The sequence below is a fragment of the Sphaerodactylus townsendi genome, linkage group LG05, assembly GCF_021028975.2.
Source record: "Sphaerodactylus townsendi isolate TG3544 linkage group LG05, MPM_Stown_v2.3, whole genome shotgun sequence".
NCBI lineage: Eukaryota > Metazoa > Chordata > Lepidosauria > Squamata > Sphaerodactylidae > Sphaerodactylus > Sphaerodactylus townsendi.
Window position 1 is genome coordinate 95,195,560 of NC_059429.1, and position 15,314 is coordinate 95,210,873.

Consider the following 15,314-nt stretch of genomic DNA (forward strand, 5'->3'; position numbering starts at 1 on the left):
ACCATCACATCATCTGGAGACAGAACAGATGGGCACTCAGACACACTCTCCAATTCCTGTTCTGAATCATTCTCCTCTTCAGAGAGGGTTTGCGCTGTTGGTGTGGTTTCCCTGGCCTTGACAGTTGATGATCGTTACATTTCTGAGGTGCCATGAACCTACTATGCTTAAGGTTGATCCTGGTCAAACATCTAGGGATTCCCCAGCTATGTCCATGGGGTGATCAATATACCAGGGCAAAAGTCCCATGGAAATTGTGCTGCTCATGACTGGTTGCTTGCCATCCTTTGTATTATGGATCCAAAGTGCAGGGACTCTTTCTTGACATTCAAATATCACCAATGGAAGAACTGGCACTTCAAACAGTGCTCCCTTTGATACTACAGGTGAAGAAGGTCTGTTGAGGGAAGGTGATGGTGGTCTGAGACACTTGTAACAAGATCCTTCCACACCAGGTGTACAGGACCCCCATAATGGTGATCTGGAGTGTCGACATCAAGGGGAACTGTCTTGACACTGAGTTCGATGTGGAGTGGCCAGTGGCATTCAGTGTTCTTTCGAACCCAGAGCATGACAGAGAGCTGAGAGCAGAGACCAGTGCCTAGGCAACAGGTCTTGATGTTGAGGAGGTGATTTCAAGAGGACAAAGCTGATGACCTCCAAGGAGGTATCGATGATTGATGTTGAGGAAAGGTGGAGTCCTTCCAATGTGGAAACTTTGCTTGCTGAATAGATTCTATCAAAGTATACTTTGCCTTTTTCTTGGCATTTTTAGCTGGGGGCTCAGACGCTTTTTTGCCCCAGATATTGCATCAGTTGTAGGGTTAGAGGGTGTAGTCGGCATAAAAACCACCAGAGAGTGGTTTCATTTTTTTTCTTCTGTTTCTCAGTCGTCAGTTTCTTTCAATAATTTTTTGCATAACGCTGCCTTAAGGTACAAATCCTTCTCATGCCTTGCCTTAAGTATAAACATCTTATAGGCCAGGCAATTCTCAGGAACGTTGTCTTCCTCAAACAAAAGAGGCACTGGTTGTGCTCACTTTTTTGTGCCATCTTTATGCCACATTCTGAGCATTTCTTGAATAATATCATCTCTGGATCAAGAAGTTCTGATGAGACACTGATGCATGAAGCAAACACATCCTCTCTCCACAGCGGCAAACAGAGAACCAAGGGAGGAGCACACTTCCCCACCTCTGTCACATGACTGTTTGGGTGGGAAACAGCCCTGCTCCTAAGACACTGAAGCATCTAGAAACGTGGAAACAGATTCCCAGCAGCTAGCCTGCACCTGTGTTGTCCCATCTGGGCCTGCACTGAAGACACAAGGATGAAGAGGGTTTTCCTGGAACAGACCTATGACCCAAGATCTGAAAACCCTGGGACTGCTAAGGATCGATATAGTTACAGATTTCTCTTTGTTAACCTTCCTGTGAGTGGAGAAACGTTTGGTCAATTATACCAAGTAAACATGACTTTTGACAAAGTTACAGATTATTAGTTATGCAACTGTTTTTTCACTCTGCACAGCTGATTAGCCCAAGATGTGTTTTTAGCCCATGACAGTAATATCCCACAGGCAACAAAAGACCCCATGCATAAATTACCACCTGAATAAAATTTGCATTGATGTAATTGGAGTCTTTATCAGAAGTGATCAGAGACAGCTTCACTCGGCTGTGGTCATCTAAAAGAAACAGTAAAAGGAACAATTGTCAACTATTTCATAGGATGGTCTCTAGAGATTTCAGTTCAAGTCAGGATTTCCTGTGGCAGATGCTCCAGAGGATATTACCCTTGCACGCTTTCTGCTACAGCAAGTTGTCATGAATAAACATTCCCAGTAGTGGCTGCGGGGGAGGGGGGATATTTTTTGTGCAGCATATCTTTGTGACCTAATGGGTCACTTATAGAATCATAGAGTTGGAAGAGACCCCAAGGGCCATCAAGTCCAACTCCCTGCAATGCAGGAATACACAATACACTCCCCATAATATTTTCTGGCCTTAACAAAGATAAAAGCGACCACTTATGTGCTAAATGGTTTTCAACTCTGCTCATCTTTTGCTTATTTCTTCTGTGCATTCTGAAAGAGGATTAGGATTATTAGAACAACAGTTTAGCAATGAGGGTTAACAAAGCAGTTTAATGCTTGCTGATATTGGAGCAGTATACCTGTTTGGGTCTATGTGCCACTAGGAGAATTCCTTATCCTTCAAAGGCTCCCTCTCCAAAAACCTTTTTCATTTCCTCTCATGTACCAATCTATCCCCACCCAAGCGTACTTTGCATCTCTTCCCTATCATGTAATACATTTGATTTTAAATTGAACCTTGTTCATAGTAAATCTCTTTAGTTAATTCAACTTGGGTCTAAAGATGCACAATGCAAATGAAAGGCACTTCTGATCACCCACAGCATGGACCTTCTTACTTACCAGATTTTATTACAATCATAGATCAGCCAGCCACCTGGGCCATCAAATTCCCTCTGGCCTCCCAGCATGGCATTGCACTCCATCTGGAGTTTTCTTCCCCATGCTATTTTCCCCAATCTGAAATGGACTCAGGGAGCTAGAGTTCTTTGAGGGTGTAAACAGACATGTGGATAAGGGGGAACCAGTGGACACTGTCTACTTGGATTTCCAAAAGCCTTTTGACAAAGTTCCTCATCAGAGACTGTTGAGAAAACTCAGCAATGAAGGAATAAGAGGGGAAGTCCTCCTATGGATTAAAAACTGGTTGAGGAACAGGAAACAAAGGGTGGGTATAAATGGGAAGTTCTCACAATGGAGAGATGTAGGGAGTGGTGTCCCCCAAGGATCCGTATTGGGACCAGTGCTCTTTAACTTATTCATAAATGACCTGGAAGTAGAGGTGGGTAGTGTGGTAGCCAAGTTTGCAGATGATACCAAATTATGTAGGGTGGTGAGAACCACAAAGGATTGCGAAGAGCTCCAAGCGGACCTTGAAAAATTAGGTGAGTGGGCTAAGAAATGGCAAATGCAGTTCAATGTAGCAAAATGTAAAGTGATGCACATAGGGGCAAAAAATCCAAACTTCACATACACGCTACAGGGGTCAGTGCTATCAGTCACAGACCAGGAAAGGGATTGGGGTGTCTTAGTTGATAGTTCCATGGGAATGTCAACTCAATGCATGGCAGCTGTGAAAAAGGCAAACTCTATGCTGGGGATAATTAGGAAAGGAGTTGATAATAAAACTGCAAGGATTGTCATGCCCTTATATAAAGCAGTGGTGCGACCGCACTTGGAGTACTGTGTTCAGTTCTGGTCACATCTCAAAAAGGATGTCGAAGAGATAGAAAAAGTGCAGAGAAGGGCAACGAGGATGATTGAATGATTGGAGCACCTTCCTTATGAGGAGAGGCTGCAGCGTTTGGGACTCTTTAGTTTGGAGAGGAGACGTCTGAGGGGGGATATGATTGAAGTCTATAAAATTATGCATGGGGTAGAAAATGTTGACAGAGAGAAATTTTTCTCTCTTTCTCACAATACTAGAACCAGGGGGCATTCATTGAAAATGCTGGGGGGAAGAATTAGGACTAATAAAAGGAAACACTTCTTCACGCAACGTGTGATTAGTGTTTGGAATATGCTGCCACAGGAGGTGGTGATGGCCACTAACCTGGATAGCTTTAAAAAGGGCTTGGACAGATTTATGGAGGAGAAGTCTATGGCTACCAATCTTGATCCTCCTTGATCTCAGATTGCAAATGCCTTAGCAGACCAGGTGCTCGTGAGCAGCAGCAGCAGAAGGCCATTGCTTTCACATACTGCATGTGAGCTCCCAAAGGCACCTGCTGGGCCACTGCGAGTAGCAGAATGCTGGACTAGATGGACTTTGGTCTGATCCAGCAGGCTAGTTCTTATGTTCTTATGAGCTGTGATTTGTTCCAGTGGGGAAACCTGTATTCAGTACATTTAGGTTTTCCCAGTGAAACAAACAGCAGGACTCTGGGGCAGTTTTTGCTTGACAAGTCTTAAATTCCCTCTCCCTTAAGTATTTATTTCCTTCCTTTCTCACCAGTGGGGACCCAAGTAGCTTACATCATTTTCTATTGCTGTAGGGGAAATTAGTGAGCATGGGGAAAGTAGAAGTTGATTGTGGAAAGGGTCCTCTTGATTTCCCCTGCAAATGCCTCCTCCAAAATGACATTAGCCATACAATGCTAATTAGCTTCTGCAACAGACTGGCTGGATCTTTGCTTTTCAAGAGGAGAAGAATCCTCAAGAGACAAATCCTCAGGGGAGGGCTGAGACTGGAGGGATAAAGGACAGCCTGCAAAAGTGCCTTTAAATTGAACAGGAAGGGGAATAATAATGATAGAATCTATCAGCCCCACACACACTGCAAGAAAGTGAGCTGCTTGGAGGAGGAGGAGGAGGAGGAGGAGGAGGAGGAGGAGGAGGAGGAAGAATATGCTGCTGGAGAAAAAAACCCTTTCCAGATTCTGGCATCATCAGAGGCTGCAATGATGAGAGATGTGGGGAGGCAAGTTAACAAAAGGGCGGGACCAGTGGTGGGATTCAAATAATTTAACAACTGGTTGTTTACAAGCACCATTTTAACAACTGGTTTTGCCGAAGCGGTGCGAACCTGCTGAATCCCACCACTGGGCGGAACCCGACTACTACCACAGGGGGCAGGGGAAGTGACAGCCCTCCCTGTGTGCCATATCTCCCCCCATACACAGTTGCTGTTATCGTGCTGAAGCAATTGTAGGAGGTCCATTCACAGATTCTTCGAGGTCCCATTTCATTTGGCCATTCTCTGGCTCTTCTTAAAATTCAAGCATTGTATATTGAAATCCATATTACTGTTCTTCCTCCACTGTATCAATATCTAGATGACAACTTGGAACGTGGCCAGAGCCACTGCTTTGTGTATGCGCACATCATTCTGCATGTGTACACATACACAAATACAGGGACATCCTCCAGTTGCTCATTCTACACTTACACATTGGCTGGAAGGCTCAAGCAACACAGTAGTAAACGTCTAACATACATGGCAAGATATCTTTGTAGCGGTTCTTGGTGATGTTTTCTGGCCTCTCTGCTGTCACTGTTGGGTAGATTTTGTCTGCTCTGTAGGCTGCTGATTGCCTTTTCAGTTTCTACAGTTGAAACATGAAAAAGAGATTATAGAGAATATGTTAGCAATGTCATAGGACTGCAACTATAATTATTTCCAAACCGGCCTCTCTTGAGACAACCACAGTGAGAACAGAACAGCCGTCATTTGCAGTGGGAGGCTTGGGGGAAGTGGAAAGTTTGCATGCCGAGCTGAAACCACGCTTAGTTCAGACACGTGCATTTCTGATGTGGCTTCTTAGAACATTATCCTTGTGTAAGAATTTCTGAAGCCCTTGAACAGGTGTGGTGGAATCACAGGCACGTATGGAAAATATGAAAATCCTTCACCTATTGACAATACAAAAGGAACTCAAGAGTATCTAACTGCTGTGATGTTTTTTGCCAGTCTCCAGACCCCCAGCAATATCCCTGCTTCTGAAGGTCAAAGCAAATGGGACAGAGACATTCATAAATATTTATTCACATGTCCTCAAATTAACATGGAAAGTAGGAGATTGTGGATGTCTTTCTTTCCAGAAAATGAAGAGTATCGATTAGGAGAGCTAAACTCCGCCCACTCATTGCGTTCCATTGCTTGAAGCATTTCTTCCAACACTGCTAGTTGCTGTAGCAAGGAGGGGGGCACGGTTAAGTTCACCTCACCTGCATACTCCATTGCGGGGTGGGGCGGGGAACACTTCCCATATCCATCAATCTAGATGGGTACATCTATACACAGTCTGACCACAACTTGAATCCCAAAGTCCAAATCAAGATATGATCAAACTTCTGGATTATCTAAAATGACAGAACTATTCATAAATTTTGCAACCACTACAAAATCTGGTGGTTGACAAAGTATTTTATTATTGTCTCAGATTCCCAATTCCTGACAATGGTCACAGAAATAGAGATAAACTACTAAGTCTCTAGCCAAGACAGAGTCTCAGGTAATCTCATTTATGTCATTTAGGTCAATGACTTGTCTTCCACCGCTTTCCACCATATTGCCTCCCAGCAATCCAGTCATTCCAAAACAATTAAAATTTTACAGCAAGACACTGGCCCTTTCTGCACAAGTCACCTAAAACATTTGCAGAACGTTTGCAAAATGTTTTGATTCCCCTCCCATTTGTTCGCACTCACCCTCTGGAAACAATTCATGGCCACTGCGAGTGGTATTTTTTTCCTCTTTTTTGGCTATTTGTAGAATTGAGGCTTTGAAGACTTGATGCGTGGATTCTCTGTTGCTGTGCATCATTGATGCTTTGAAGATTTAACCAAAAATTTTTAAACCATGAACTGACAAAAATAAAGAGGCAAGGTGGAACAGGGTGAGCTCAGGGATGAGATAAAATGGCACTGAGGGGAAAGTTCAGGGACAGCACGAAAAGGTGTGGAAAATGCAGCAGGAAAGAAAAAAACATTTTAAATAAGTCTAGACAGCAAGGGAAGATGTTTTGAAAACATTTCACACAAAATAATTGCAGGAAAAGGGGTTTCAGAGAAAATGTTTCCAGGCTGGCAATGAAACACTTTTGGAATGTAAGGCGGGGTGGGGTGGGGGGGACAACAACCATGCAGAACTCCATGGAGAAAGCGTTGTATTTCCTGCCTCAAAACATTTAAAAAGGTTTGCGCAGAAAGGACTATTGATCAGCAGTACATATTACAACAAAGTAGATGGAAACGCCCTTCCAAATTATAAAAATGGTATGAACATAAGCTCCATATCCAAAAATACCTCAGAATGCTCATTAACACAAGTCCCTTTCCTTCTCATCAAGCAATCACTATGCACGCTTAAATTGAATTCTATTTAGCTTACTTCCAGGTAAGCATGCCTAAAATGGCAGCCACTCAACCCCCTTGCCAACCCTATGGGTAAAATGCCAGCATATTAAATTAAATAAGACTCAATGTTTGACTGTCATTCCAAACAAACTCATAAACAGAACAGTTGTGTTTGGGTTTTTATGCTCCATTAACTTCATAATACAGAACTGGTATTATCTATGTGAACACAGTCTTTCAAGTTTTATTTCTGTTCCAAAATTATACTCATTTTCCTCAAACGTTCATGAAATCAATCATCGTTCTATCATTGCTCAATCATGTCTTAGTAATAGCTGCTAAGTTACTCACTACTACCATATTCCATATCCTCCTACTTAATTCCTTTACGTGGTTCAACATCCCATACTTATTTATTTATTGTATTTATAAACCGCCCTCCCCCGAAGGGCTCAGGGCGGCTAACAGAACAAACAAATAGAGCACAAATAAAATCAAAGTTAAATATAGCTCTATATGCTAAAATTAACCCCATTAAAATGCAGCATCCTAATATCAAAATTAACGATGGCGACCTACTAGCAATCCCCTAAAAAGAAAAAGGGGAGGAGACGGGATGGGGGAACGGCAGGGTCATAAGAACATAAGAACAAGCCAGCTGGATCAGACCAAAGTCCATCTAGTCCAGCTCTCTGCTACTCGCAGTGGCCCACCAGGTGCCTTTGGGAGCTCACATGTAGGATGTGAACACAATGGCCTTCTGCGGCTGTTGCTCCCGATCACCTGGTCTGTTAAGGCATTTGCAATCTCAGATCAAAGAGGATCAAGATTGGTAGCCATAAATCGACTTCTCCTCCATAAATCTGTCCAAGCCCCTTTTAAAGCTATCCAGGTTAGTGGCCATCACCACCTCCTGTGGCAGCATATTCCAAACACTAATCACACGTTGCGTGAAGAAGTGTTTCCTTTTATTAGTCCTAATTCTTCCCCCCAGCATTTTCAATGAATGCCCCCTGGTTCTAGTATTGTGAGAAAGAGAGAAAAATTTCTCTGTCAACATTTTCTACCCCATGCATAATTTTTTTGTAGACTTCAATCATATCCCCCTCAGCCTCCTCTCCAAATCCAAAGAGTCCCAAACGCTGCAGCCTCTCCTCATAGGGAAGGTGCTCCAGTCCCTCAATCATCCTCGTTGCCCTTCTCTGCACTTTTTCTATCTCCTCAATATCCTTTTTGAGATGCGGCGACCAGAACTGGACACAGTACTCCAAGTGCGATCGCACCACTGCTTTATATAAGGGCATGACAATCTTTGCAGTTTTATTATCAATTCCTTTTCTAATTATCCCCAGCATAGAGTTTGCCTTTTTCACAGCTGTCATGCATTGAGTTGACATTCCCATGGAACTATCAACTAAGATGCCTAAATCCCTTTCCTGGTCTGTGACTGATAGCACTGACCCCTGTAGCGTGTATGTGAAGTTTGGTTTTTTTGCCCCTATGTGCATCACTTTACATTTTGCTACATTGAACTGCATTTGCCATTTCATAGCCCACTCACCTAATTTTTCAAGGTCCGCTTGGAGCTCTTCGCAATCCTTTGTGGTTCTCACCACCCTACATAATTTGGTATCATCTGCAAACTTGGCCACCACACTTCCAACCCATACTTCCAGGTCATTTATGAATAGGTTAAAGAGCACTGGTCCCAAAACGGGTCCACAGATGTTATAAGAGAGGAGAGGAGAGGAGAGAGGAGGGGGGGCATCAGCGGCCGGACCCCTCAAGGGGTCCGGGCAGGTGGAACACCAGCCTCCTGCCTTGCAGGCTCCCAAGTGAAATTCTTTAAGATCCCGCAGGGCCCCAAGCTGTGAGGCTGTGGGAGGTAGAGCGTTCCACCAGGCGGGGGCGTATTTTTTGCGGATAAAGTCGCGTCGCTCCGCCAGGACCTTCCCTCCACCTTAGAGACAATAAATGAACTGGAGGCTCCCTTGCCGTCTTCTGACGTTTGTTTGACCCAGTTTTCCCTGCTCTCTGAAGCCGCTGTCGACTTCTTTCTATGTACAGTCTTGCAAATCATTTAACCATGTTACCTATAGTATTTGCATTAGCCCATTTCCACACCCAATTCATGATTTCTAAAACCACTTGCCTCCTTCAGTTGTTAGCACACCATGGGGGTCTCCTGCATAAATGGCCACTGTGATTTGTTGCCTAGAACAATGAGCCAGAGATATGGCAGGATCATTGTTGTGTACTGTGCACTGCTTTATTTCTCCACATTTCTGCCGTGATTTTAGGGAGATCCAATCAGTATACACGTTATGTACATCACAAGATATTACACCATTATTTTAAAAGCTTCACACATCTAAAACTGAATATTTGATATCTTGAGAAAAAATAATAATTAACCAGCGTTTATATGAATTCTAAAGTTTCCCAGATTCTTCAGTTAAACACTCAAAGTATCAAATCTTGAAAGCTGCTCTTTGATGCAAAATGCACATAACAATTTCACCACTCATATTTATCAGGCAAAATGGTAAGTGAGAGAAGCAGTCTCACAAAGATATCTCAGTATCATGGACAGATGGACAACCTGTTAGTACATGGGGGAAGGATTACAATAGAAGAATGTTTCAGTGGAAGCCATCAACTAACATACCTTAGAAAATGTTACCCACAATGTTTATATGAAATCTTTCCAAATTCTATAGGAAGTAGGTTTCAGATGTACCACCAAAGTCCTCCATTTAACTGGCTAGAAAGGATTTTGTTTGTAGCCAATAAGAATGGCTGATGAGAATATGATGGTTACATTTTTTCCCCACAGAGGATGCAATATGGTGCCACTATTTTGAATACACCCACAGTTATCTGAAAACAGAGCTGCTTGCACAATAATAAGCAGGGGGGAGGGGGGAGACTCAGCCATGGTTCACTTGTATATAAAGTAAATAAATTGAATGAGTCACTATAAACTGTAGGCCTTGCTAAAACAGTGCACTTAAGCATCTAAAAAGACATAAATTTTAGTGGAAGTAAAGATAGCATCACTTCTAATAGCTCATTTGTCCAGTTTCCCTTTCCAAATGCATAGTTTTAAGTGGAAAAGTGAAGATAGACTTCTGTAATTTGTAATTCGTAAGATTAGGGTCAAGAGTTTCCAAAATTGTGAGAAGATCAAGTGTTCACATTACAATAACCCTGAAAACTAAAACTACAGACACATCCAAAAGACTAATTAACCCACAACTAATTTTGAAGCTATTTGAACATTTGACTTGTCATACTTTCCTAGCATGAAAGAACTGCCTAAACTTTTCCTGCTTCTCACCAAATTGTATCCATTCAGTCAGAAATAAATGCCCTGCTCAGTTCAAAATTCATAGGGCCAGTGCTGTAGGCTGCCAGCACTAACCTCCACATCTGTCACCATTTGTCAACCATGCTTTACTTATCAAGAGAAAGGAAAAAGGGGACATCAGTGGTTTGGGTGCTGGCAGCCCATATATATATTGGGGGGGGGGGGGGTTCAGGGATATATATATATATATAGCTCCATCATTCTCTGATCCAAGGACATAGGTAAGGGGGGGTTCTCGGGTTCAACCCCGCCCATTACATGTCCGAAGCTCCACCACCACCCCTGTTTGTGGGTTTTTTGTATTTTTTTCATTTTCATTTCATAAAGTGTTTTTTCATTTTTGGCCTGCAGGGGGTGCAGTTTTTAAGCTAGCAGCACCAAAATTTCAGGGATTTGTTGGGAGACTCTCCTGATGATACCACCCAGGTTTGGTGAGGTTTGGTTCAGGGGATCCAAAGTTATGGACTCTCAAAGGGGGTGCCCCATCCCCCATTGTTTCCAATGGAAGCTAATAGGAGATGGGGGGCTACACATTTGAGGGTCCATAACTTTGGCCCCCATGAACTAAACTTCACCAAACCTGGGTGGTATTATCAGGAGAGTGTCCTAAAGATACCCTGAATGTTTGGTGCTGCTAGCTTAACAATTGCACCCCTGACAGCAGACACCCCCCTAAATTTTTCCAGAGTCTCCTTTTAAATCTACCCCCTTCGGCATGGATTTAAAGGGAGAATCTGAGGTCCACAGTTTAAACATTGAAAGTGATGCTGTTTCAGGGTGGGGGATAATCCACCCCAAAACAGCATCACTTTCATTTCATTTCATTTTCATTTCAATTATATTTGTACCCCACCCTATCCCCAACCAATCTAGCAGGTCAGGAAAGTGGGCACAGCAGTGGGCAAAGGACCCTCTCCAGGCCCACCTTGGAGACATATTCTTGACATATTATTTGGTTTTTTTCCTGGATCTGGGGGTTCTTCGTGAGAAAGATGCCTCGTCCTTGGCAGCCCCTGGCCGGCTTGCAAATAAATGTCGTGTTCTTATTAATTCACCTGAGGGCTTGCAAGTCGCTATTGGTGCACAGGAACAAAATACAACCTGAAAGTCAGGGCAACTCCTGCTGTCTGGGAATCTCCCCATTCCCTTTATACCAGATGTTGTTTTAACTGGGGACCCCAGATTTTCCCTTTAAGGTGGATTTAAAAGGAGAATCTGGGCTCCCTAGTTTAAACACCATTGAAAGTGATGCTGTTTGGGGGTGGATTCCAGCATCATAGCAGCCGCCCACGGGGGGGGGGGGGGCGCAAAACTCAGATTTTGCACCGGGCTCCATTCTCCCTAGCTACGCCTCTGCCCAGACAAGAGGGCAGAAGAGACTGCTGGCTGGGAGCCCAGCCAGTGGGGGGTGGGGGTTGGGCGGGGGAGTCTGCTGTCCCGGGCCTCAGAGAGCTGCTTTTATAAGTACTGAGGCCACGGTGGGGATTGAGTAGGTGTGGCCACGCCCCCTAGGGGTGGGTGGGGGCGTGGCCACACACACTGAACCCCCCCAATAAAAAATCTATAGCTACGTCCCTGCTCTGAGCATGGTAGAAGGATTGCCTTGACAGACTAGTCTACACTTTGCTCCATACATCTGGATTTTAGTTATAGTTTTCATACAGAATAGAGCTACAGCATCTCTCTTCAGAGATTAATCACACCACATTCCTTAACATGAATCTGTGGAAACTAGAAATCAGCTCTATGATTAACTTGACTGGTTTTATCACAGCTATGTGTGAATGGGCTCATATTCTTTCCTTCTAGGGAAATGAAAAGTGAAAAAAGCTGACTCTTGGAAAATATCTATCTGCTGCATTCACAATAATATTTCATTTAATTTCCATTGTACAATGTAGAGATGCCTCAGTATGGATAACTAATCTGGTAGTAAAATGAGAAGGTGATGGTTTGAATGTCTTTGACCCAAATATATGTGAATTTTGCTGTGTAACTGCCATCTGAAAGACCACCAAAGGATACAGCCCTGTGGAAAAATTAGTTACTGTCTATCTGAAATTAGTTACTGTCTAACTTACAAAGCATTTCCATCTTTACCATGAAACCCCAGCAGGAGGAAGAAATTGGGAGATTGTTGGTGCTTCCAAATAGTTAATTTTTTTAAAAAAATCCTTCCGTAGTACTAAACCTAATCTTGTAGCTACACATTATGACTTCCCCCATGTAAGTTAATACAGCTTGTTTTTTTGTATCACCTAGTCCATTTCTGCAACGGCACAAATATACCAGGTTACAATTGGCATCTTACTATCCAGGTCTATTTTATCCCAGTTTCTCTCTTCGCATGGCTGCCCGTTTCTGTGAAGGAATCAAGTGAAAATGGGGAGGAAATACTCCAGTTTGTTTTGCATAAGCCCAGGTTTTTTGTATGTACACCACAAGTGTATCCACGCATGCGCAAACATACCCCAGTGTCCCACATTCCGATTGGCTGTTGTTTGGGGGCAGCAGCTGTGGAAAAGGGCCTGGATAGGGCCTGGCGCAGGAGAAGATACTCCAGTTTGTTTTGCATGAGCCCGGGTTTTTTGTATGTACACCACAAGTGTATCTGCGCATGCGCAAACATACCCCAGTGTCCCACATTCCGATTGACTGTTGTTTGGGGGCAGCAGCTGCTGAAAAGTTCTGGATAGGGCCTGGCGCAGGCCTCAACACGGCAAGTGGCAGCAAAAAACAGTGGGGCACAGCATCACATCACGTTCCCACTCACATTCTCATATTTTTGTGGAAAATGAGAAACACCCCGCCCCCCTGTGATATGCCCACTAACATTCAGCCCAAAGTGCACATCTCCCTAGCTATGTGCTCCAAGCAACAGTACATGTACAAAAAACGGGGACATTTTGGGACTCCACTCCTGATTAACCCAGGCAAAATGGAACCCAGTCGATACCATGAGCAGAAAACATGCTTGGGGGAACATTTCGGGAAGGGTGAGCTGCAACAGTCAGCAGCTCAGCAGAGTTGAAAACTGACATGACGTCAGGTGGGGAGATCAGGGGGTGAGTGGCAGGGCGGGCGGCAGGGCAGGGCAATCAGGCAGCTGGGTGGGAAAAATAAACTTGGCGATTTTTGAAAATCCCAGGATATGGTAAATATTGTGGGGCAAACCGGCTTTAGGACTGGGAACCGTGCAAACTTCTTGGTCAGACTGGGATATTTCCCTTACTCAACCAGGGATATTTGGACCATGCAGAAACAGCCGTAGAAGCATAACACCTGTCTGCTTCTACTGGAAGGGAATAGAGAGGTTGCATGTTAACATGTAAGCCCTACAAGAGGCATGCATTCTTCCCCACATCAGGTCTGCCAGAGGAGATGCCGACTCCTCACTTTAATGCCAGTTTGGCAGAGCAAACACAAATTAGTTAAGAAAAAAGATATAAAACTCCATTGTATTTCAACAAGCACATGTCTCTTGTAAAACCAAATAAAAATATGATTAAAAAATAACAAACCAACATCACATCTCTAAACCAGTAGCGGTAACAGTGTGAGTCCACAGCTGAAGGCTTGATGCTACAATTTCACTGGGAGGTGAAAAGTTAAGGAGACACCAGCACATTAAAAAAAAGTGTGGAAAATATGGAAATGTAATAATCTGGGTGCTTTAATTCTCAGAAATGAGTTAGCAAGAAGCTTGCAATCCTGTCTGCCTTTTCCAGAATGGATCTCTGAGGAATTTCACAAGAAGATATACATCTATGAATGACACATTTCTGTGTATTATTAACGTGGAATAAAATTAAGCCATGCTTAACCTGTACATAGATTTTTATCAATGTAGATGTTTCAATTGAATTGCAAGCATAAGAATTTTTTAAAAGTTTAACAAACTTGTGGTGACACCTTTTAAAACCTATTTTCCCTTGATATACAGTGATGCCATAATTCTAGTGAGTGAGGGAAAATTATTTAGCTTTCAATACCCAATGAATGAAATTGATTGAATAATCATTTTCTAAATATTTGAGCCAAACTCTCTCCCAGTATATCTAAAATTTCAGTAGGAATTCAGCAGAACACCATTTTACAGCAAAACCAACAGTGAATTTCCATCAGTTCATCCGTATGAGAACAAACAGGAAGAACTGTAAAGACTACGAACCAGACAATTAAAAACTTTTCCCTTTCAATGTTTTTTAAAATCTAGCTAATTACTTATTATACTCGCTAATTGTGCTAGAAAGTGGCATTGTTACATTAGGACTCACAATAGTTGAGACTGAACAATATGTGGCATTTGCCACAATAGCCAGATCTCTCTGCTTACCACAACGTCAAACACAGAAGAAGTGCTGTAGATTGCTTACCAAAAATTCATTTGAAAATTCCTCTCTGTTGAGTTTTTGGCTCTTGACTCTTTCCAGGTTTTGCATGAGAATTTCTCTTTGATCCATGCTGTAAAACTGTGAGAGGCTGAACTGCCAGAGATGAAGATGGACATGACAAACATATGCTGCAATGGAAACCACCAGCACAGAGGGTTCCCGTTGAAGGTTGTGGTTTAGTTACTTCATCACAAGACCTAAAGGAAATTAGTATGTGTGTAGCAGTCACAGTGGGGGAAATTAAAAGAACCATTCCACCCTGGGTCCTAGTGCCTCCTTTGAAAGTTTTAAATAATACACGGTTTCTCAAAGGAAGTCAAACATTTTGCTTTGCTCACATGGATCTTGCTGAACTCACTACTGAGCTTTCCTCTGGAACAGATTCTCACCAGGTAATTCTCTGGAGCAATCTCCGCCTGATGAGCAACAAAACCCTGTCAGAATCATCCCCTGAGAAGTTACCCCAGGTCCCTGATTTAGCCCACTAATGAGATCAGTGTTCATTCCTAGAGCTGCCTTCATTCATCAATTTGAACTACGTCTGTGTAGATAAATAATCTTGTCAGAGGAAGAGCCTTCGTTCATCCCTCTCCCTTGAGAAATTACTTAGTTATTCAAATGTGACAGTCATGCCTTAGTCCTCAGCTTTGCCAGAAAA

General features: G+C 43.1%; 1 protein-coding gene across 1 annotated transcript in view; it reads right to left on the bottom strand.

Annotated features, from left to right (window-relative positions):
• PTPN22 (protein tyrosine phosphatase non-receptor type 22) overlaps window positions 1-14,786 on the bottom strand; it is a 47,215-nt gene extending 32,429 nt beyond the window's left edge. The window contains exons 1-3 of the mRNA XM_048497588.1: window positions 14,639-14,786; window positions 5,031-5,139; window positions 1,611-1,687 (exon numbers count right to left, since the gene is read on the bottom strand). Coding sequence (XP_048353545.1) covers window positions 1,611-1,687; window positions 5,031-5,139; window positions 14,639-14,725 — 273 coding nt within the window. The 5' untranslated portion in view covers window positions 14,726-14,786. The remainder of the gene's footprint in view (window positions 1-1,610; window positions 1,688-5,030; window positions 5,140-14,638) is intronic.
• Window positions 14,787-15,314: the final 528 nt, after the last annotated feature.